This window comes from Sminthopsis crassicaudata, chromosome 2 (genome assembly GCF_048593235.1).
Source record: "Sminthopsis crassicaudata isolate SCR6 chromosome 2, ASM4859323v1, whole genome shotgun sequence".
NCBI classification, from domain to species: Eukaryota; Metazoa; Chordata; class Mammalia; order Dasyuromorphia; family Dasyuridae; genus Sminthopsis; species Sminthopsis crassicaudata.
In genome coordinates, this window is record NC_133618.1 from 390,403,170 (window position 1) to 390,429,024 (window position 25,855).

Sequence of the window (25,855 nt, forward strand, 5' to 3'; positions counted from 1 at the left end):
TTTTGGAAAAGGATTTTATGCAACACTTGACATTTCTATAAGTCTTCACCCTGTTAAATTAATGGATAACTTTGTTAATGGAAAAAATACAGATTTAATAAGTATATTCATATGAACTTTAGAGAAATAGCTAACTTGGCACAACTGAGTGGGAAAGAAAAAGAAAAAGGGAGGGAAGGACAAAAAGGCAAAGGCACTAGCTTTCTACTACTTGTTTGGGTAGGCTAGTAGTTATCTTCCTTTTTGCTAAAATTTCTTTAACCTGCAGGAGGGTAGGTTGGTATGGAAATAGATAGAATACTGAGCTTAGTTAGAATCAGGAAAACTTTCTCATAAATTTAAATCCAGATTCATACACTTATTAGCTATATGACCTGGACAAGTCACTTAGCCCTCTTTGCCTCAGAGGTTCCTCATCTATAAAATAAACAGGAGAAGGAAATAGCAAATTGTGTAGTTTCTTTGCTGAGAAAATCCCAAAACGGGGTCATGAAGAGTCAGAGACAATTGAAAGTACTGAACAATTATTATCTGTTTCTTAGTACCTTATGATGTTTTCAATCAATAACATACTTTTTACATTCCAAACTGTCAGATCTGAAAGATCTGAATATCTTGTCTCATAAGGAACCAAGATAGCTTTGAATAAAGATCCAATTGTGTTAATTTTTCAAAAGCTGCTTTTTTCAGGACATGACTTGTTGGTACCTTCTCCAGGAGGTTTATATTTCTGATAGGAACTGAGTCAGGAGGAACAAATTATTATTATTATAATTTTTATAATAATAATTTTTATTTACCAGATATATGCATGGGTAATTTTACAACACTGACAATTGCCAAACTTTTGTTCTAATTTTTTCCCTTCTTACCTCCCCCCTCCCCCCATGGCAGGTTGGCCAATACATGTTAAATATGTTAAAGTATAAGTTAAATACAATATATGTATACATGTCCAAACAGTTGTTTTGCTGTACAAAAAGAATCTGACTTTGAAGTAGTGTACAATTAGCCTATGAAGGAACAAATTACTTTGTTCTCTATTCTCCATAGCTAAATGGTAATGAGATGACTAGAGTAGCCGAAGAGTTTTTACCTCAAGCTGTTCGATACTTGTATAGAGTAGGACTAGCTGCTGCCTAATCTGAACTTTGTGGGCTAGAATAGAATGAGTTGAAAGGCTGAGGTGCCATCTTTAAACAGGTCCACTTCAAAGACTGAGTTTGGGGATTCATGATAGGACTGTCTCTAAAAGATGAAAAACTGGACCATCAGCAGCATGAATGGGTCAATGAAATATAAAAAGGTCCAGATCACTCTTAGTACCCATAAAGGCGAAGGTGTCTCTGAGAAGGACATTACCTTCACCAATTTCATTGAATAGTAGCTTTGTTTCTAATATTATCCTTCCTTTTCTCCTTCTGTACTTCCTTGGTACATATTGCTCAGTTATCATAACATTGTTTGATCAAGAAAGCACAGGAAATTCAGAACACTGGAGCAGAATTTGTAATTGTATCTAGCAGGGGGAAATAAACATAGGACTCTGAATATAAATTTTTCTCTTGTTATGAGCACTAGAACATGCATTTGTATGCTAAGATATGGTGTGTGGTAGGTTTGTGATTTCATTTGTGGGGGGGAAAATCTTTTACTGATTTATATTTTTGGAATTTATAGTCTAGGTTGACTCAAGCCAGATAATCCCCCAATAGTACTTTAGTATGCATGTATCATTATTATCAATAGGATTTAATAAAGGCCTGTTGGATATAAAGGAAATTTAGAAAGATGAAGGGAATATGCTGTTAGTCTTCCAGATCTCATCCAAGGTCCAAAAAAAAAAAAAAAAAAAAAAAAAAAAACCCCAACAAATTTATATATGTATATGTATATTAAAGCTAGTTTAGAGAAGCAACAGGGTTTAATGAATTGAATCAGGAGAGACATGGCTTCAGTGCTGCTTGTATTGTCTCTTAGTCATAGTGCTGCTTGTATAGCCTCCTACTGGCAAATTTACCTCTAAGCCTATTTTTTTTTTTTTTTATCTGTAAAATGCAGCAGATAATATTTGTAGTGTCTTCTGCATGTACAATGTTATTCTGAGGATCAAATGAGATAATTATATAAAGTACTTTGCAAATTTTAAAGTTATACATTAATGTCCATCATTTTTATATGATATGTGCACAGAGGGTGAGCTCCTTATTAAATGGATCAGTTCCTTAAGGTTTATTCAAAATATTAATTCATTTAATAAGAATGATTTATACGTAATATACTAGAAACTATGAAAGACAAGAAGAACTAGAAGATACTATCTGGGAGTTTATAAGCTAGAGAGATACATACAAAAATTATAATGCTAGACAATACATTATGTGCCTGTCACATAAACCTAAGTCACAAATGCCACAGGAATCAAGGAAGGTAGCAGTTATCAATAGGGTAACAGGGGAAAGAAAATGTTAAGAAAGGTGAAATTAGGAGGGTAGAATTTTAATGGGTAAAGATAGAGGGTAATTGGAAAATGTATATGGGGAAAAAGATATGAGTAAAGTCATGGGTTTAGGAATACATTGACTCAGAAACAGTTTTACTAAGGAAAATAAAATTGAAAATGTCGGTTAGGCCCAGACTTATGAGTGAGAGGAGGAGACAGACCTTGTATGCTAGATTAAATAGTTACGGATTTCATTCTCTAATCCAACCAAGTTTTTGAGTAAATCAGTGGGATTGAATCTGTCAAAATGTAACAATGATGTTTAGAGTTATATCAGAAAAGAGAGAGAGGAACCTTTTTAGGAGATTGTTACAATGTTATTAGGAAAGGAAGTATATTTGAAAATTTTTGAGAAATTAGTCAAAAAATAAAAGATTTGGATGGATAAAGGCTTATTCCTGTCTGAAGTTAGAATTAATCATCCTTATGCTTTTGAATGTTCCTAAATAATTCTTTTCTTTTGAGTTTATTCTGCAAATGAATTAGTTCTTAAATGGAAGCTGTTCTTAGTAAGAAAGATGTGTTGAAGGAGATGGTGTTAGTTGTATCAAGATAAACCTCTCTTTAAAAATATTCCATGTTTTGAAGAATGGGAAAGATGTAATTTGTGAATAAGAAGATAAATAGTTATTTTGGATTAAATAGTTGGAAAGTACCTTGGAGTCCCTCTAGTATAATTTATACCTCCACATATCCAGTAAGTAAATTATCATTCAGTCAAGGCAACCAATTCTATTTTTGCATAGTTCTAATTGTTAGAAAGATTTTCCTAGAAGAAAGGCTAAATCTACCCCTTTGTAACTCCTATCAGTCCTAGTTCTGTTTTTGAGTCTAAGCAGGATAAGTCTAAATAATAATTTCTTTTCCATATGATTGCCCTTAAAGATAGCCATCATGTTCTCTCCTAAATCCTTTAAACATCTAATTTTTTCAGCTAATCTTCATGTGGTCTTGAACTTGAGGACTTTCATTATTCTAGTCAACTTCTCTGATCTTTCTCCAGCTTTTCAGTGTTTTTCCTAAAATGTGGATCCCTGAACTGAACACAGTACTTGTAATGTGATTTGACCAAAGTAGAGTACAGAAGGACTCTCACTTCACTAGACCTAGACACTGTACTTCTTTTAGTGTGGCTCAAGTTTACTTTATAAAACAAATTTTTTTTAAAAATGAAAACTCTGTTTATTCATATGCTTTCTTGTGTTGTGGTTTTTTTTTAATCTCTTTTTTCCCCAGTTATATGTAAAAATAATTTGACGTTCTTTTCAAAAAGTTTTTAGAATCAAGTTCTCTCCTTCCCATTTTCCCTCAAAAAAGATATATGTTATATAACACGTGCAGTCATACAAAATATATTTCATTATTAGCCGTGTAGTGAAAGAAAACAGAAAGGAAAAAAAACAATAAAAATAGATAAAGTTAATTTAAAAATATGCTTCAATCTGCATTCAGACTCCATAAGTTCTTTTTCTGGAGGTGGATTACATTTTTGGAATTGTCTTAGATTATTGTGTTGCCAAGAATAGCTAAGTCATTCATAGTTAGTCATTGCAATATTGCTGTTTCTGTGTATAATGTTCTCCTGGTTCAACCCATTTCACTTTACATCAATTTATGTTAAGTCTTTTAGGTTTTTTTAGAGCATTCTGTTCATTATTTCTTAAAGCTCAGTAGTATTCTTTAATAATTATAAGCAAAAACTTGTTCAGTCATTTTTCAATAGATGGGCATCCTCTCATTTTCCAATCTATTCCATTTTATGAAAGAGGGGACACAGGGTTATCATTAAAAGCCAAAAAAGGATCTGTTTGATCTTGGAGATATAATGGGGAGCCATTGGAACTTATTGTATATTGAATGACATGGTCAGAGTTATGCTTTAGGAAAAATATTTTGATAGCCAAGTGGAAGAAGATTAACTGGAATGGGAAGAGATCTGAGGTAGGAAAACAGTCGGGAATAATTTACCTAATTTATAAGATTGAGCTTAATCTTATATGGAGAAAATAGACTTAGGTGAAATGGAGAATTTTTGAGCATTCTTGATTATAAAGCAAAAACCAGAACTAAGTAGAAATTTTAAAACTTGAAAATAAAAATTCATTTGAACTTTTGGAAGGGGCAAAGTAGCATTTAAAGGCTTACATTCAAGGAGAAGAAACAAATCTCCCTTTATAATCCTCAGACATACAAAAGGTTTGGGAGTAGTTTTGTTATTTTTTGATGATCTTAAGAAAGGAGAGAAGAGAAAGAAGAAGGAATACATGAGAAAAGTAATAAGGAAGGGAAAACTACTTTTATTCCTTGGGGTACACTAGGAGATGATTTTGCTAATATGGAATAAAGGGCATTCTTTGATTTTTTTTTTTTTTTCACTCAGTCTCATTTGAGCAAAATAAACAGATGAAGGAAGCTCTCACACAGACACAACCCACACCCAGGGAGCTGGCTTTCCACCTCTTAGTGATCAGACTGGTAAAGATGACATTAAACTTAACAGGAAAAGAGGAAGGTGAGGACTGTTGGAGGGGGAAGCAAAATACATTTTAATTTTAGAGATTAGATAAATTGTAAAGGGAATATTGAAAGGAAAGTAAGTGTAAGAACCAGTGACTTGGGGTTTAGGTGAGAAGAGAGCAGGGACAGTAGAATGGAATAAGACACTTTGATTAATGTTGATCACATTCTTTTCTACTCCCTTTAATTAGTAAAGAGTCTCTGTAAGGAGGGGAATAAACAATTAACAGTCTAATTGAAATGGAAAGAAATGAACTCACAAAACAGAAGAGAATAGAATAAATTAGAAAGAAGATGATAACATGTATTTTATTTTATTTTATTTTTTTTATCAATAGTTTTTATTTCCCAGATATATGCATGGTAATTTTACAACATTGACAATTGCCAAACCTTTTGTTCTAATTTTTCTCCTTCTTCCCCTCCCCCCCCAAGATGGCAGGTTAACCAATACATAACATGTTGTTTATTAAAAATACCCTTGAAATAAAGATTCATATAGAGTTAAGATGATCATTTATTTTGCTTCAGGTGAACCTGAAAAGCAAGGATAGAAATAGACATAATTAAAAGAGATAAACAGAGGGATTATAATAAGTACTGAATGGCACAACATCTAAATAACTAGAGGAAAAATAAATAGAGTTATAAGAAGAGATAGATAGCACACCTATAATATTTGGGGATATCAGTATATTCTCATCAGACTTAAATAAATCTAACAAAAAGATAAACTGGAAAGAATTAAGGACCTGAATAAAATCTTTAAAAGATTGGATTAATAGATCTCTGTGTATTACTGATTGGCAGTAGAAATAAATATACAAATTACTCAGCTATGTATGAAACCAGATAATGTGCCAAGATATAAAAAAACAAAACAAAAAAAACCTAAATCTTTATTGACTACAATGCAATAAAACATATGATCAATAAAAGGTCTTTGAAGAAAATATTCAAATTTAAATGAAGACCAAATAATTCTAAAAATTGGTGGATCAAAGAAAAAGTTAACAGTTGTTACCAAGAGTACTGAGAGGTAAATAATTTGTCTGGTGTCATATAGCAAGTTTATATTAGAGGTAAGACTTGAACTCTGTTCTTGGCTTGAAGGTCAGCTCTGTTATACTACACTGTCTTTTCTTTTTACAGTATTTGACAGTGTACAACAATCATTTTTTTTAAAACATTGAAAAGCATAAGCATAACTAAATCCTTAATTAATATGATAACTTTTCAAACCAAGATCTAGCTTTTCTAGTAAAATCAGAGATTATGCAATTATTATTATTTAATACAGTTCTAGAAATGTTTGCTATGTAGCTATAATAAAAGTTTATAGCTAACATTTATATAGTGCACACCATATGCCACACATATAAACACTTTGCAGCTATCTCATTTGATCTTCCCAACAATCCTGTGAGGGTAGGTACTGTTATTATCCCCATTTTACAAGTGAGAAAATTGAGACAAACATGTTGAGTAACTTACCCAAGGTTGTACAGCTAATGAAATGTCTGAGTCTGGATGTGCACTCAGGTCTTCTAACTCCATATGCTGCAGTCTATCCACTGTGCCATCTAGCTATGTCTATAACAACTAAAAAAGAAAACAAAATTGAGGGAATAAAAATAGATAAAGAAAAAATAAAATTATCACTTTGCAAATGATAGGATAGTTTCCATAGGTGAGTCTAAGTGGATAAGTGTCAGAAGATATGAGCAGGCCAGCTCCTCAAAGAAGAAAAACTTCTTTTTTTTTTTTTTTTTTTTTTTTTAAGAAAAACTTCTAATAACCATGTAAAAAATGTTTTTAATCATGAATAATAAGAGAAATGCATATTAAAACAACTGTGAGGTTTTACTTTACAGCCATTAGATAGTGTAAAAAAGGAAAAGGACAATTTTTGGATGTGTGATCCAGCTAAGGCATTTTTGAAGAATCTGTGAACCCGACATAGCCATTGTGGAAAGAAATTTGTAACTATTTCTCCTAAATTAGTAAACTTTGGAAAGCTTTTGACCCAGCATTACCAACTAATACTGGGCATTTATCTTCATAAAACAAAGAAGGAACTCATTTGTTTAGAAATAGACATTTTTTGAATTGTGGCAAAGAACAAATTATGTTTCAATATAATGGAAATATTACTGTGCTATAAAAAAGAAAGGGATGAAATAAAATAATATTGAATTTTTTAAAATGCAAGAATTTCCTTCTCACAACTATACATAATTGTATTGTACATTATTTCTCTTGCCTTTTCATTGGGTGGAGTTCAGGGGAAGGGAAAGAATTTTGAACTGAAAATTAAATTGAATTTTCAGAAGTGAAAAAAGCAGAATTAGGAGAATTTATTTGAAAAAAAAAATTTCCTCCCAGTTACATGTAGGGTTGTTTTGGTGTTTTTTTTTGTTTGTTTGTTTGTTTGTTTGTTTTGGTTATACATGTACTTTTTTTTCCTTTACATATTTCCTTATGAATCATATTGGGAGAAAAATCAGAACAAAACAAACAAACCAAAAAAAAACCAAGAGAAAACAAAAACAAGGAAAAAAGTGAACATAATATGTGTTGATTTGCATTCTAAAAACAACTTATTTGAAAACTATAACATTACTTATGCATATGAAGGGAAAGAACAGGATAGCTTTGGAATTCATATGCTGAAGGTGTTAATATATTTCACAAAAACAAGCCATGTATAATGGAAATTGTAAATTCACGTAAAATTATCTTTTTCTCTTCTTTATATATGTCAGTATTCAGATTGCTGATATTTGTCATGTTCAGAGTAACCAAATTCATTTTATTTACATAACAAAGTACAAACATACTAAAACTTTTTTTTTTTTCCAGATTATTTTGGGAGACAATCTTAATTTGTTCATTTAAAAGCAAAAGTTATATGGCAATATGATGTAATGGCAAAAATTTATGAATTAAAATCCTGGCTCTAATCCTTACTATTTAACATCTCTGAACCTTAGTTCTATCATCTGTAACAAGGGATGATATCAATACATACCTCACAAAATAGTTGAGAGGAAAGTGCTTTGTTAAATTTAAAGCATTCCATTCACAATAAATGTTATAGTCAAGTGCTCATGTTTAAATTTTTTATGGATTATACTTTTTTTTTTTCCAAATGTATAAGCCCTTAATTCAAGATGAAATGAGAAGTCTCTTATGTTAACACTGATTTTTTTTTTTTTTTTTTTTTTGGTATGTTTTTGTTTTCTCTAAAAAGCACTGAGTATGAATTTTTATTCTCCTTTCTCTTTTCATATTAGGATGATGATTTTGTAGCAAGGGATGATTTTGATGATGCTGACCAGCTGAGGATAGGAAATGATGGGATATTCATGTTAACTTTTTTCAGTAAGTATATATAGTGATTAGAATCATTTTATTGTGTTTATCCCAGAGAGAGGAAACAAATAGTCTGAAGCATTATCATTTTTATATTTTAGTATTCTCTCATTTCCTCTTCTCTTCCTATGCATATTTATGAAAACTATAATTAAGGTCTTTATGGGGTTGCTTTAGTTTTACTCCAGTTATACTTCATTACTGTTCTTACCCCTTCCTGACCTGTTGAGCAGTTTTTCCTAGTTCTTTTTTTGACTGAGACCAGAGTTGACCTTGTTCTTATTCCTTGTGCTTAGCTTTCTCTCCCTCCTTTTCTCCTTCCTTCTACTTCTCCCCATCCCTACCTCATCTGCCTATCCTTTTCCTTCTCTCCCTCATTCCCCCTCTCTCCTTTTTCCTTTTTCTCTCCCTCCTTTCCTTTATTCCTTCTACATATACTAAGAGAGTGACAATCCTTTTTTTATTCACTATATTTAATAGTGAAGGATTTTATTAGCAGTATTGGCTAATGTCATGGAAAACTAGAGGTTTGGGGAAGGTAAACACTCTTATGATTAAAAAAATATGAAGAACTTGAATACTTTAAATACTCAGCAAATTATTTGATACCCTAATTTAATCAAAGTTAAAAATATTTGCATGAAGTGAATAGAAAAGGAAAAAAAAACACAACTAAAATTTTAGACCAGAAAGAAGTACAGGTGTACATATTTAGCAAAAAAGATTTTTCACTTCAGTTCTCGAAGCATTTTTAAAAAGTATACTTGGCTTTGGGATACAGAAGCAAAAGTAAAATAATCCTTCAGGAGTACTTTTCAGGGATGGGTTTGTGGGTGGACTAGAAAAGAGAACAAAAGATAGAGTAACTGATACAACTTGTACATAGATCTGTCTGTACAGTAAAACAAGGTAAGGAGTGGAGAAAACATTTATGAATGGGACAAATGAGAAAAGACGACATTAAGCATGTGGTACTTCAGCTCTGTCTTAGAGAATGAAAAGAATTCCTAAAATTTGAAGAGAACAGGAAGGAAACAGCTTGTGAAAATACAGGAAAGTGGGAGATGGCAGGTTGATTTGGGGAAATAATTAACATTTTAGTTTGACTGGAATATAGATATATAAAAGGGAATAATATGAAATAAGGCTGAAAATGTAGGTTGGAGCTATATTGTGGTGGATCCTAAAAAACCAGATCAAGTTTGGATTTTCTTTTACAAGTTCTAGGGTCACTGAAGGTTTTTGATTAGGCGGAGTTTTTTGGAGATTTTGATATGAAGGATTAGGGGGAAGGAGATCTTTCCTGTCCTTGGGAACATTGTTGAAATAAAGTTTACAAACAGCTTCATATTGCATCTGGGTAATTGTATATTTTTATATTTTATCTTTTTCCAGTGGCATTCCTCTTTAACTGGATTGGATTTTTCCTGTCTTTCTGTCTGACCACCTCAGCTGCAGGAAGATATGGGGCCATTTCAGGGTTTGGCCTATCTTTAATTAAGTGGATCTTGATTGTCAGGGTAAGTTGTATAGAATAAAGGGTTATTGGGGAAGAAGTAGAAAAAAAAAATGAATTTTTTTTTTCTTAGCTTCTTTAATCTTTAATTTTTTTCTCTTAAAATTTTGAATATACTTTTTGGTTTTGTCTGCTACCTTTTCCTTGTATAATTAAATTAAAAGCAGTTTGAATTATTTGATCAGTATTTTTTACACATATTCATACAAATATTCATAAATATTCCCAGGATTGCATTTTTCAAGTTATGATCTGGATACTGCTTTAATATTCCAGAAAGGTCCTTCCTAGTAATTCTTAGGCATATATATATTTTATTAAGTTTATAATGTGAACTGTGTGTGTTTATTTCTGTAATTAATAACTTTTGCTATGAAAATTGAACTGATTAATTATATTAGCATGTTATCAGATGTAGATATTCTCATTGATTCTGTCAGGGTATTTTGTCTTTGTGTTGTTATGGTATCAAGTGTGTGACCAAGTAGATTTGTATCAGAGTTTTTCACTATCACAGGATGATAAAATCAGGAATTATAAAAATTTTAGAATTACTGCTTCTAGAGTAAGAACTGTAGATTAAGCTTTTTAAATTCCTCTATTTTGGAATTTCATAATTGTATAACTACTTTCATAAATGAAAATATTTTCTGTCGATTGTATTTTGAATTCATTAGTGCATCTTCATGGAATTTTTATAGCTTTTAAAATTTTCAAATGGTCTTAATTTCTCTCTGAAAAGTAGAAAACATATCCAGAAGTTCCTACTTGTAAACATTGTAAACTTATAAAATTGTTATACAAAAGTAGATTAAAAACTTTTTTGTTCTTTGATTTATGTATTGTTCTTGTTTTATACTTCTAGCTACACACATTTATCCAAATAGATAGTCCTTTAAATTTTTTTTTTAAACAACATAAAAATATACCCAAAATTATTTAATTTAGAATATAAAAACTTACTTTTCCTAAACTGCTTTGGCCAGTCTTGTATCTGCATGATCCCAATATAGCCTTTGGAAACTGAAAAGGGGAATAGTTAGCCAATTATTAAAATGATCAACTTGAGCATTTTTGATTAATTTGTGTAGCAAACTGAAGTGATTGAATCAACCATTTGATTTGTCATCATATAAATTAAGTCTTAGATAAATTCCTGAATAGAAGAATTTTTAAAAGGTATTTTCTAGAAAGAAATTTTCATTTTTAGGACATTATAAATCTATGACATGTATATATATTATTTGAAAACAATACCCTATAAAAATTGTATACAGAAGAGTCCATAAAAATAGAAACCATCCTATTACATGAATATTTTCCATAAAGCAAGATCATTATCAAGCAATTACATTTATTGGCTTAGTTCATGGATCTGAAGTGTTAGTAAATTTGAAAACTACTGCTACATATAAATTGAATATGCTGTCCCCAAAATTCACTTTCTACTGAAATCCTTCACTATTTTTAATTTAGATAAAATTCTATTATAGTGTAACATACCTGAAAATTATTTTACATTTTTGTTTTTTAGTTTTCCACTTATTTCCCTGGCTACTTTGATGGTCAGTATTGGCTCTGGTGGGTTTTCCTTATATTAGGTAAGTATTTGTAAAGTACAGATGGAAAAAAAGGCAACTCTTCGTAACATTTTCGGAATTAAATTATTTTTTAGCACACATTCCTAAGAGCTTGTTGTATAGTAATATGTTTTAAAAAATAAAAAAACACAATAATAAATACCAGATATCGAAATACCTCAAATTGAGAGGGATTAACTGACTTGCCTAGAATCCAAGGTCACTTAGCTGGTAACTATCTGAGGCTGGATTTGAACTTGGGTCTTTCTGATTTCAAATCTAACACTTTCCTCACTATGCCACCTGAGTTGCTTATATGTATCAGTTAGAAGCAAGATAACATGGATTTAAGAAAAAAAGGAGTTTGTAAAACTAAAAATCATTATCATTTTTCACAAAGCAAACCAAATTATGTTAGTTACCAAGTAGTTCTATAATTTTTTGAATAAATATTGTACTTGGAAGTCTACTGCCTCCACTCCCAAAATATTTGGCATATATTTCCTTGCCATCCCTAATGGCAGTGGTGATGATATATTTGACTGGTGCTATACCTGATCTTGTGTTTAGTGGAGCCATGCCTTGCTTTTACCAGCTCAGTAATATTAAATACTTTTGCAATAGAATTTACTAGGGAAAAAAGTCTCCCATGATATAATTTCTGTAAATAATTCTTACAAGTAGAAGGGCACTGGAATTTGTGGAAATATTAATGGAGGATGGTATGATATTACTTAAGGGTTAGTGTTGGAGCAGCAAACAACATTTCTAGAAATAGCAGTTGCTTTGCTTACCTTTGACAGTTACATTTTTGAAGAGGCTTCCTGAAAGCAGCTTTTCTGAAAACAAACCCTTTCTTTTTTTTCCCATTTACATATCACACAAATTGCCCAGAGATGTTTTACAAAATAAGAAAGCTTTGAATCACTTTGGAGGGGGAGGAGGGGAATTAGTTGGGATTGACAATTTTTTGATTTCTTTATTTTATAGGTCTGTGTGTGTATGTCTAAGTTTGTGAGGAAAAAAAAAAAAACAAGGACCCCAAGTTTCTGTCCTGTGGTGATTTTTTTTTATTCACTCTTTACCCCTTTTGTAAAAAGATGGTGAAAAAATGGGCTTAAAACTGCTTTGTAGGTAAAAGAATCCTGCCATCTAGTGGAGAGTATTAATATGCCGTAGTTAAGAAAGACCTGAAATGACATGATTGGTCAGCAGAAAAATGCTGTGGAAAATGGTAAATGTAATTCATAAAAACCTGTAAATTTGTTTTCCCTCAAATTTACTTTCAGAATATTAACTCAGGATATTTTTCAAAGTATAAGAAGGTATTTTTATGAGTCTTCAACTGAGTATTCAGATGTAAATAACAATGCCAATTTTGTTTTTTTCTTTATGTGCCCATTTAGTCCATTTAAATGATATTTCTATGTTTCTTGGGTATATATTAAAAAGTACCTATGAAGTTTAGCTCCAAGCTCTTCTGGTCTTATTAATTAATAGGAATTACATGTGAAAACTATTTTGGAAATATTAATTTCTCTATTTTGATATCTTTCAGCAAAGATATAGTTAATCTCTCCTTTCAGGGGGGCATTTCAGGTGGCCATCACAAAATATATTTGGAATTTGGGAATTTGGATTTGTATATTAATTTTTGAAATTATATTTGGGCTTTATTTTCTGTAATCTTAAGTTTTTTGTAATTGTGATGAAACTTTTTTTTTTTTTTTTTTTTTTTAAATTTTTTTAGGCTTTCTTCTGTTCCTCAGAGGATTTATCAATTATGCAAAGGTTCGGAAGATGCCAGATACTTTTTCAACCCTCCCCAGGACCAGAGTTCTCTTTATTTACTAAAGGTATTAAAGTTTTGTTTCTAAGTCATATTCCTAGTACATGTATTTTTATTATGAATTTCTGTTTAGTTTTTTGAGCTACTTCTAAATGAAATATCTAAAGTGATTTTTAGCAATTGTCTCTTAAAACTGTTAGATTTTCTGGTTGAATGCAATAGGCACTCTCCCTTTGTAGGTAACCAAGAGTTTGGATATTTTTGTTGCAATTATGACTTTAGGGAATGTGGATTTATTTCCACACTAATTATCTCATATTTACCTTATCATTGTTATTCCTCATGGTTGTAATACATTATCAGGCTACTTCTCTATATTGCCATAAAAATATCTTTACTGTTTGTAATGAGAGTAAAAAATATATACAGTAAACTATTAAGAACACACAAAGTAGAGAGTCCAACTTAAAGGATATCTTACTGAAATCCTTTGAGATAGAATTCCTCTACCTCCTATGTTATAACCTAATTTCTGTCCAATTTCATTTTTCTTGGACCCTAAACCAGTCTTCGGTGTTCTTAGTTTGCTCCTATATAGACTGAATATACTCTCTACTTGTTCTGTGTGTGTGTGTATGTGTGGGTGTATTTGTATGTATGTATATAGTTCTAGTATCTATTGAGCCAAAACCTTTTTTCCCTCTGATTTTTTACTAACTAGACACAGATGCTTTTTTGATTTATTATTGTTAGACCATAGAGCCACTTGGTCATGTAGGGGAGAAAAAAATCTTGTGCTTAACTTAAGAATTTATCATTTTGTTTTAATTGAATGCATGATTGTAACAAAGGGAGAGGGGTGTGTGTATGTGTATTCAGATACCTATATGGTAAAGGGAATATTTGCTGCATTTACTTTTTATGAAACATCACACAAAGAAGCTAGAGTTCATATTATAGTTAAAGCTATCTTTTTGAGGGAAGGCTTAAGTTTTATTGCTAGAAAATGTTCATGGACTGTTAAATAATCTAATTTACTATAAGAAAACTTAGTAAACTCTTTGTTACATTTCTAAAAAATTTAGTATTTCCATTGAATTTAATTTAGTCAATCTTCAGAAACACAAATAACTATTGGTGAAAAATACTGATTTAGGACTTAGAACCAGTAATGCACCTTTACACTTTTTCCTGTTCATTGTTACTTTAAAATATGGAAGCAAATTTATTAGTAACAATATTTTATTCAATTTTAAAAATGATAGTATTTTAGAGTTCTTTCAAATCTAAATTCTTAGCCTTTTGGGTGCTTTTAACCCTTTTATACCCTTGGAATTAGTCTGTTCCTTGAGGGTGTGAAGGAGGGTCTATAACATCCTAGAAATTACACTAATAATCTCTTAATATTTTGGGGACCCAAAATAATATGAAAATATTTTTTCCTTCCATAGATTCTGCAAACCTGCTATAATGGTAGCTCCTAAAATTAGCTTTAAAGCTAGTTTTGAACTGTTTACTTTTGTTCTTTTTATCCTACACTTATAACTTAGAGCACTACTGAAAGACAACTTCTCTGAAGAATGTCTGATCAGGTGCTTGATAAAAGCTTTATTCTGTTTGTTTAAATAGGCTGAGCCAATCTTTTTTTTCCTCTTGATTCTTTAGTTAGAAGAAACATTTAGTCTTTATTCAACAGTTACCAGATAATTATATTCCTCCATCTGTTTAGTTAAAACAAATTGCATATTGTGGGTATCCAGGTAATAGGGAAATTTGGGTTAGCTTCTCTTTTTCTCCATGAAGATTGGCTTTGATGAGATCTTTCTCTAAATTCTATTTTTGTTAATTAGTAACTTTTTATGAAATTCTTGATGAGGTTTTTCAGTGGAGATGTTTAATTTCTAAATTTATCATACTGTGTGGGTATGATTTGGAATAGAGAAAGTCTTTGGAAAATAAGGTTCTTCAAGATGAATATACTATTTAAATTTTATAATCAACAGTAGTCCAAAGTATTTTTTAAGGAAAAAACTACATTCCTAGCAATTTCCCCAGAATTGTAGACTAGGCTTCCATTGAGGGGTAATATGCTGCATTTAATTGTTTCTTTTTGCAAAAGTAACAACCACACCAAATAATCTCTTAGTAAATGTAATTCTGTACTTCCTGGAATATTTAGAGATAACAAAATTTGAATGATTAGAGCTAAAATAGCCTTTAGGATTCTATTTCTAAGCCTTAGAAGCCTAAACAGCTGTGTCATGCCACAGAATTGATTTTTCTTTACCCATTGAAGGAATAGGTAATAATATACATGTTTAAAATTGCATCCTAATTATATTGGGAGTTTTTCAGTGGATTAATGGTCTTATCCATGCTATATTACAATCCATCTGTGCCTTCTAATCTATATTATTATTGAACATATCTTCTCATCCTCTACAGAGGATCCAGCCAAGATATTTTAGGCTTTCATCTGATTGTTTTGTTAATATTTGTACACACTAGTGCTGTACTTGGAATATCTTTCTCCTGTCTCTCTCTACACATTTACTATTACTCTTTTACTATTTATTCTTTGGAGAATTCACTTTTTCAAAGATGCATTTGTGCTGTTACATATATTTTATCATTGCAAATGATTTCATTCTGTTTACATCAACTATAAATCATTCCATTGTTTTTTTGGATTACTTGAGATATTCTTTGAGATTGTGGTGTCCCATGATGTATAGTCACAGAATGTATTGATATTGCTGGTAAAAGGGTGTGTGCAGTATTGTCAGGGAACAACTTGGGATCATTGAACCAATTGTATGTTTGTCCCAAAATATGATCTGCCTCATCTATCAATATCTGCACCTATCCCAACAGTGCTTGCCCTGATGGACCAACCCAGTAGAATGCATCTAAGTGTTAAAATCTGGGCAATATGCCTTCATCACTTGGTTTTTCTTGTGTTAGATTGCTAGGATAATCACTTTGAGGGTTTTTGGAGCTTTTTGATGAGATTTTGTAGTATTTAAGGGTTCTGAGGTGTACACTAAGGACAATGTCATTTTCAGTAGGAATAACTAGAGAATTTTATCATGTGTGGGAATATCCTTCTATTTGTATACGTGATTCAGAGCAAACACATGTCTTTTTAAATTCTTGCTTCATGTTCATTCTTATAGTCTCATTGAGCAAGGTTATCTCTTAATTTACAATTATCATATAAGTCTGTAAAGAAATCCTTTATTAGGTAGGTAACACTTCTTAAGTAGAGTATATTGAACATAATTTAACTTTGTTTTAGTCATCTTTATGAACAATACCTAGAGGGATTATTTACCCCCTGTTACATAGCCTCAGACTGCTCTACCTAAGTTCTTGTGTCTTTTTTTTTTTTAATATTGAGGTGGCAGAAAGAATAATAGATTTGGAATTAAGATCTGTGTTCAAATCCCCCAACTAACTGACACTGGAGTGTTTTCCCCTACCTTCTGAGGGTACTACTGAATTAAATGCTTTTTTGTAATCAACAAATGTTAAAAGTAACAGGATCTTTTATTTTCTGTATTTCTTAATTGTGACTATGAGAGACATAGTTGTTATAGAAAATTTTCTGGGAAAGCCTTCCTATTTCTTATATTTATTTGTAGCAGACAATATATATATATTTTTAATAATTTATTTTTTATTTTTAAATTTTTTTTATTCATTTTTCCAAATTATCCCCTCCCTTCCTCCACTTCCTCCCCCCCCCCCCATGACAGGCAATCCCATACATTTTACATGTGTTACAATATAACCTAGATACAATATATGTGTGTAAATACCATTTTCTTGTTACACATTAATTATTAGCTTCCGAAGGTATAAGTAACCTGGGTAGATAGACAGTAGTGCTAACAATTTACATTCACTTCCCAGTGTTCCTTCTCTGGGTGTAGTTATTTCTGTCCATCATTGATCAACTGGAAGTGAGTTATGTTGAAGATTTCCACTTCCATCAGAATACATCCTCATACAGTATTGTTGTTGAAGTGTATAGTGATCTTCTGGTTCTGCTCATTTCACTCAGCAACAGTTGATTTAAGGCAGACAATATAACTGTTCTAGAGCAAAAGAATAAGCTTTGTTTGATATAAAATAGGTATATAATGAATGCTTATTGATTAATTGAATAAAGGAGGTCCTGTGTTATGCTTTGCAGCTTTTGGCTAGTTAATTCTCACAAAGATGTCACTGGTAATCTTAGAGCATGGAGCCTACTCATGGACTAGGAATTAGCTGATCACTAAGTTTTCTATAAATATTACATAATTTGGCAACTTTAAATTTTCAGGAACATAATTGAGACTAAGAAATAACCTGAAAAAAGAGCTGCTAAAATTGATGTCACAAAGATTCTGCAATAAAGCTCATCAGGTGCACTGTTAGGGAAGACCTTCACTCAGTTATTACTCTTAATTAACTTGTTATTGGTTTTTAGCTCAGCAAATCAAGAAAAGGGATGGTAAAATCCCAAGGTCATAGATTGAGTTGGAAAGTCAACTTCAGATCATCTGGTCCAGTCTTCTAATTTGACATGAGGAAACACACCCAGAGAGGTCAAGTGACTTCTCCAGTGTCAGTTTGTTGGGGGATTTGAACACAGACCCTGATTCCAAATCCATTATTCTTTCTGCCACTTCAATATTTAAAAAAAAAAAAAAAAAAAGACAACTATGTAACAGAGGGTAAATAATCCCTCTAGGTATTGTTCATAATGATGACTAATTAAAACAAAGTTAAATTATGTTCAGTATACTCAAGAAGGCAAAAAAAAAATATGATTTAGAAATATTTCCATATAAAACAATTAGCGTTGGAATTTAAAAAGGGTAATCTTCAATTAGAAATATCTTTATACGACATATCTCATTCTTCAGTGAAATCAATGTAGTGTGATAATAGGTCCAAAGTAGCACTGGGATTTACTTTGAAAAGTGTAAGTCCTCTTTACACAGAGGACTAATTTACTAATATCTATTCACATGGATTTCAAAAGTCCCAATGTAATTTTGAGAAATATCATTAATATAATTGAAGCTTTTTAAATACTTTTGAGACTATACACACACACACACACACACACACACACACACACACACACACACATACACATATGAAACATACAATCTGTTTAAAACCATTGATTTAATTACATCATATACTGGGAGAAATGGTTAGTTACTTATGTTTATTGTCCCTGAGTATAATGAATATAATGAATCAGAATATATCATGGTTAGAAAAATAACTGCTAGGAATTGGCCAGGTGCCTCTTGACAAACAGAATCATGGCTTTGTTCCATTGCTAGTTAAAATGAAGGCATAAACACTTTCCTCCCTTTTCCTATTCTAAGCATGAATATATGCTTTTGTCTTTTTTTTTTTCCTAAGAAAAAAGTTTATTTTAGGCTTGAATAACATGTAACTTTAAAGCAGAAAAGTTAAAAATTGCCATTTAAGCTTTGCTGAAAATATTACATTTAACACAATGCCTCAAAAATATTTTTTTTTCTGCTGAAATTTAAGAAATCTAATCATATATGTCGTTTTATGGCCTGTATATCAGTTTTAGAAATCCTTTCATTCCACAGTGATCTATCTGATCTACAGATTTAATATTATATTAATATTCTGTAAGGTCATCCTTATGTATTAAAAGCTACATGCTTATTTCTCAAGGTAACACTCAAGCAACTCTTATATTAGCTAAGGCAATAAAGTTTTTCTTCGATGAGACAGAAATTATAGAATGGAAATTAATGACAAAAGGCTGATCTTACAGAATATTAGTTGAAGTCACTCTTTGATAAGCTCTCTCAATTTTCTTTATGTTTACTGTGTGCCTATCCTGACTTTAAGAAATCTAACAAAGCAAAGCTAAGTTACCTAAACTGAATTACTACTATGAGCCTTTGAGTAAAAGGCTAATATTGTTATCTGGACTATATCACATACTTTAATGAACATTAATGTTGTGACAAAATAGTACTTATTTCATGAGTTTATATATTGTAATGAAAATTTATAAATATTAATTTATTTTAAACAGCAATAGGAATAAAAAAAATTGCAGTCTACATTTAGTATCAACCTACCATTTTTCTGTCTGCATGTTTTTTGTACTTGTTAATTTTCCTAAATACCCTTATAATTCCTTTTCTGTTGTGCTTAAATGTCTTCATCTTAAGTAAAATTAGCCTTTTATGATTCACTTCATTTAGAGTGGGAAAAGCAACACTTTAGAGATCATCTCTTCTAACCTTACAGATGGAATCTGAGGGAGAGAATGAGTGATTTGCCTAATGTCATACAACTAGAGTGGGGCAGAGCTAGATATTTAACTCTGGTCTTCTGACTCCAAATGCAGCATTCTTTTTATACACCATACTGCCTGCAGCTCTTGCCTTTAAAGACCAATTTCAAAAACTAATAAGTGGAAGGAAGGAAGAGTTTTAATTTTTCTTCTCATTTTTGCCTCATTTATAAAATGATCTTAAGATTATTTTGTAGGTTATATGTTATGATATATAACACTGTATAATACATGTAGAAAAGGAGTATAAGATAATTTTTAGTAGCTTTGAGAGTGGTTTGAAAAAAATTAGTCCTATACTGATGTCCTGTGTGGTGGTGATAGTTGGCACAATTATATATATGTCTAGCCTCTTCCCAAGTATTTGGAATTCACTTAGACTTCATTTGTTCATTTGATAATTTATTTCTTTAGAGTGTTTTGCTAGGTATGCCAGTTGTATAAAACTTAAATTTGGTATTTGCATTCTTGAGTCTCCTGACTTTCTCTCACTGTGCCAGGGTTCCTTATGACCAAGTGTAGTACTTGGTCTTGAAGCCAAAAAAACAACCAAGAAAAATAAAACCTTGAGAACCACAGATTTGTGCTAGTACAGAATTGGTGGGCCAGAAAGGTCACAATATTCCCTAAGTTGTATATGTGAGATTAAAAAAACTTAGTGTAATTTCCAGGAATATACTAAAATATTTAGAGTCAATATAATTTGTGAATTGAAAGGACTTCAGCAGCAGTCCTCATAGACAAAAAGGAATCCTTATTAGGACAACTACCAAAGGTTTATATAGCCTCTGCTTGAAAATCTTCAAGGATGTTCATTTTTTATTGGGTGCAAATATGGAATAGATTACTTTTTTGTTTGTTTTTTTTTGTGATCCTCTTGTACGTGACATTGTGAAGATAGGGGCAATCCATAGTAACAAGAGTAATAATAGATTTCTTTCTGAACTTCATGGAAAAGGTGAGAATAATAATATCTGATATTACCATTTTAGAGCTGTTTTATTGCATCATCTCATCTGATTTTCGTAACTACATTGTAAAGTAGGTAGCTTAGCAATTATTCTCATTTTACAAATGAGACAACTGAGAGTTTAAGTGACTTCCTGTAAAAGTTTAGCACTTGAGTTAACCTGTGTTTCTCTAGATTTTTAAGTTTGGCACTCTTGGCTACATAGTTCTTCTTGTCACAAACTTTAGGGAAAAAGCCTTAGAGAAAGCAAGTATGTCTTTCTACAAATCTCACTTCTGGAGACTATTAAATTTTTAAATTATCTAATTTAATAATAAATGTTTAACTGTTGACTTGACATCAGTGTATAGTAATCCTATAACAATGTTAAGGTGCATTTTGTATGTCTATAAACATCCTGCATTCTTTTGTGTACTACATCCTTCTCTTGGCTAAAATAACAATCTAACTATAGTTTCAATATTCAATATCCTTTTCTGACAGATGTTTTCTGGCAAATGCCTTCCTGCATTTATGAATTCTCTCTCAAGAAGCAACAGGACATCTGCAGGAAGTGAATCAAGACTCAAAACACAGAAGAAGTAATCACCTGCTTTAAAAAATAAATAAAGTACTGTTGAAGATCATTTCTCTTTATTTGTTTCTAGGTGTAAAATTTTAATAGTTAACGCATAATTCTGTAATCATTGAATCATTAGTGGTTAATGTTTGAAAAGCTATTGCAATCAAGTCTGTGATGTACTAATAATGCCTTATATTGTTTGTAGTCATTTAAAATATAGCATGAGCTATGTCCCTATAGTCAGTAGGGGGCAGTATTGCTTTATTTAATTCTCCATCTTAAAATGAATTTGGAATTAAATATTTCAGTGTAAGATATGTATAATGCTGGCCATTTTGAAGGGATAATTCTCAAAAGTTTAGAAAACTGTTAAGACTACATTTCTGCACATGATACGTATACACTGTTAAAAATAAATCTATAAATCTTAAATTGTGTTTTGTGTACACCTGGAAACAAAACTGTAGTACAAAATTCACTTAAGGTATAGTCAGGAATGAGTATTCTTTTTTGCAAAGTAATACAAATATTAGTCTATAATCTAAATTTTACAGTACTCTTTTCTTTTGTACTCAGTACTTTTGGGATTTCGTAAACACTTTCACTACATATAGTATTGTTATAATATCAAGGACAAAGATTACAAAATTAATAAGTATAATTCTCTACATCTCTCATAAAACAGGTTCCTTTTATTTTATTTTACTTTGTCTCTGGAAATAGAGACTTGAAGATTGGAAAAAAATGTTTTGGCATTGGGACTTTTGAGATGATCCCTAATAAACTGTATTACTTGCTTTTATAATGTGTTAGCAGAAATTATGATGCAATGTAAGTGTAGAACTGATGTGCTTTCTGCCGAGTGGTAATTCAGATTTGAGTTTTGCTATGTTAAAACTGTAAATACAGCAGAACATTAATAAATGTTACTTATGTAGCAATTTTTTTCTGTAGACTAGTGTTTAATTTAGAATATAAACTTTTGGTATGTAGTCGATGATTACTGAGGTACCTGGTTTCTAATACTTTGCTAAAGCATCTAATATGTTTCAGGAAGCATTTACATATTTTAAGTTCAGAAACATCATGATACTTAGTTTTATTCATGATTTAAAGGACCATCATTTAACTTTCTTAACCAACTTACTGATTGTATATAGTATTTCTTTTTAGAAGTTTTATTTTAAAAGGAGATTTTATGAACAACCCTTTAAGCATTTTTTCCCTTATTCTACATTAGATTATGTAGATAGAGAAACAGTTGTTTTCATGATCAGGTATTCATGAAGTTCCTAAAATATATGTTCAGAAATCTGTTTAGGTCATAATAATTTGAATAAATGTGTACATATACATAAATTAGGGAGAACTGTTTAATGTATCTTACAGGTCAAAATAATGCTAAATAACATAAACTCAAACATAGTAGAAGATCCCTTTGTATTTATTCTTTAGGGTACTTATATTTTATTTGTTCTTATATATTCAGAGAACTGAAATAGTTGACATTCCTAATTTCTACTCATTTGTTGAGCAATAAGACTATCAAATAGAAGCCCACAGTTGAATGGTCTTGAAAAGTGTTTAGTTCTAGATGGTAGTTTCAGTTATTCCTTTCTTCCTAAACAGTTTAGAGAGAAAGAAAAAGTTCTTCTCTGTCTTTGTGTGTGTGTGTGTGTGTGTGTGTGTGTGTGTGTGTGTGAGAGAGAGAGACAGAGACAGAGAGAGATGGTTATCATATTTCATCTGTTACATATGGATTTAGATATTATTTTGCAATTTTTAGTTTCCTTTCTGTTACAGTCTTTTTAGGGAAGATAACCTCCTTTTTTTTCCTTAAAGGAGAAATAAAATCATTAGCAGTTAAGTTTTTTGGATTTGTAGATAGTAAATTTGTGTTTTTGGTCTTTCAAAAGCAGTTGGAACTATTGGAGTAAAGTAGCAGTCTACTATTAATCACAACTTTTATATCTTATACATAATTATCATATAGAATTAGCTTCATATTGTTTTGCAAAGTACTATGCTCTATGATCATCTTTTATGACAGCAACTAGGAAGGGGGACACCAAATCATAGAAGGGAAAAGAAGGTTTTAGGAGTTTAAAAGCTCAGCACAAATGAAAAAGTCAGATATTTAGGGATTTAAGTGAAATATGCTATTACTTAAAATTTTGTTTGCTTTCCTTTCATTTTTCAATCTGTGTCTGTCTCTGAGTAAATCAGAAAGGATTATTCTTGGTTCTCATATTATCTGATTCTGTGTGCCTATTGTTTTATACATTTAATAGTTATATGAGTATAATCCAAGTATATATGAAAAGAGGAAAAATCAAAAGTCAAAATTTGGATGGTTTCAGGACAGTCATATTCAAGTACAACTGAAAAGATACTATGACACATTTGTCTAGGGTATTGAAGATTTGCGATGAGTTACAGCAGAAATGGATCCTAAAAGGGGTACAGAAAAACTGTATATCAGCTCACGTTTAAAACTGACCTTTCCCTTGACCTTCATGGCCTAGACCTGCCATTCTTCAAGAGTTAGTACAGAATGACAAATCCTTTGGTGTACTGGCCTTGATTAATATCAGTAATCATTTTAACTTAAAATATTTCTAAGAAAAATTCTATTATTATATTATGGTCCATGTGGGTAAATATAAAAAAATATATTTCCAAATCTACTTGTGACTACTAATTTTTATATATGACTTTGTTTCTGAAAAAAAAAAAAAAAAAAAAAAAAAGAATATTGATGACATTTGTTAAAGCAATGTGATTTGGAGGCTAACTCCAAATTTCCCAGAAGAGCAAATGTCCAAATTTTTTCTTTCTTTCTTTCTTTTTTTTTAATTAAAGCTTTTTCTTTTCAAAACATGCATGGATAATTTTTCAACATTAACTCCTGCAAAATCTTGTCCAATTCCCCTCCTCAATTAGATGGCAAGTAATCTAATATATGTTAAACATGGTAAAGTATATGTTAAATCCAATATATGTATACATATTTATATAGTTAATTTGTTGCACAAGAAAAATCGGATTTATAAAGAAGGTAAAAATAACCAGAAAAAAAGCAAGCAAACAATGACAGAAAGAGTACAAATGCTATGTTATGGTCCACACTCATTTCCCAGTGTTCTTTCACTGGGTTGTAGCTGGTTCTGTTCATTACTGATCAGTTGGAATTGTTTTTCGATCCTCTCATTGTTGAAGATAGCCACTTCCATCAGAATTGATCCTCATATAGTATTGTTGTTGGAAGTATATAATGATCTCCTGGTTCTGCTCATTTCACTCAGCATCAGTTCATGTAAGTCTCTCCAGGCCTTTCTGAAATCATTCTGCTGGTCATTTCTTACAGAACAATAATATTCCATAACATTGATATAACAATTTATTCTGCCATTCTCCAATTGATGGGCATCCATACAGTTTCCAGTTTCTAGCCACTACAAAAAGGGCTGCCACAAACATTTTTTGCACATGTAGGTCCCTTTCCCTCCTTTAATATCTCTTTGGGATATAAGCCCAGTAGTAATACTGCTGGATCAAAGGGTATGCACAGTTTGACAACTTTTTGAGCATAGTTCCAAATTGCTCTCCAGAATGTTTGGATCTATTCACAACTCCACTAACAATGCATGTGTTCCAGTTTTCCCACATCCCCTCCCACATTCGTCATTATCTTTTCCTGTTATCTTAGCCAATCTGACAGGTGTCTAGTGCTCTCAGAGTTGTCTTAATTTGCATTACTCTGATCTATAGTGATTTGGAACACTTTCATATGAGTGGAAATAGTTTCAACTTCATTATCCAAAAATTGTCTGTTCATATTCTTTGACCATTTATCAATTGGAGAATGGCTTGATTTTTTATAAATTAGAGTCAATTCTCTATGTATTTTGGAAGCGAGACCTTTATCAGAACCTTTAACTATAAAAAGGTTTTCACAGTTTGTTGCTTCCCTTCTAATGTTGTCTGCATTAGTTTTGTTTGTATAAAACTTTTCTATTTTGTGATCAATGATGATCTCTAGTTATTTTTTGGTCACAAATTCCTTCCTCCTCCACAGGTCTTAGAAGTAAACTATCCTGTGTTCTTCTAATTTATTTATAATCTAATTCTTTATGCCTAAATCATTGAACCCATTTTGATCTTCTTGGTGTAAGGTGTTACGTGTGGGTCAATGCCTAGTTTGTGCTATACTAGTTTCCAGTTTTCCCAGCAGTTTTTGTCAAAAAGTGAATTCTTATCCCAAAAGCTGCGGTCTTTGGGTTTGTCAAATATTAGATTGCTATAGTCATTGACTATTTTGTCCTGTGAACCTATCCTATTCCACTGATCAACTAGTCTATTTCTTATCTAGGCTATTTTCTTGAGTGAATGAGCCTCATGGTGTTTGAAGCAATCAATGAAATCAGTATGTCAACTTCAAAAGAACATCTATATAGCCTCACTTGTCTAGGGAGTGGCTATTCTTTTTTAGTCTTGTCTCAACACAAGGAATCTTAGTACTGTTAACATGGGAGATAACTCATTGTAGGCAAAGCTTTATATGCTTGTGTTTTCCATATCTCTCAGGTGATTGTGAAGATGTGGCCTATTATAGAAAATTGTCTAAGATCCTAGGGGGTCTCAGGATCAGTCTAGTTTAAGTCAAGTTGGGCGAGTTGATTGAAATAATT

At 31.3% G+C, this 25,855-nt stretch overlaps 1 protein-coding gene across 4 annotated transcripts in view; it reads left to right on the top strand.

Annotated features, from left to right (window-relative positions):
• NDFIP1 (Nedd4 family interacting protein 1) overlaps positions 1-22,105 on the top strand; it is a 51,588-nt gene extending 29,483 nt beyond the window's left edge. For all 4 annotated transcript variants that reach the window (XM_074291692.1, XM_074291690.1, XM_074291691.1 and 1 more), the window contains 5 exons: positions 8,317-8,404; positions 9,791-9,915; positions 11,446-11,512; positions 13,242-13,347; positions 21,086-22,105. In XM_074291692.1, coding sequence (XP_074147793.1) covers positions 8,317-8,404; positions 9,791-9,915; positions 11,446-11,512; positions 13,242-13,345 — 384 coding nt within the window. In that variant the 3' untranslated portion in view covers positions 13,346-13,347; positions 21,086-22,105. The remainder of the gene's footprint in view (positions 1-8,316; positions 8,405-9,790; positions 9,916-11,445; positions 11,513-13,241; positions 13,348-21,085) is intronic.
• Positions 22,106-25,855: the final 3,750 nt, after the last annotated feature.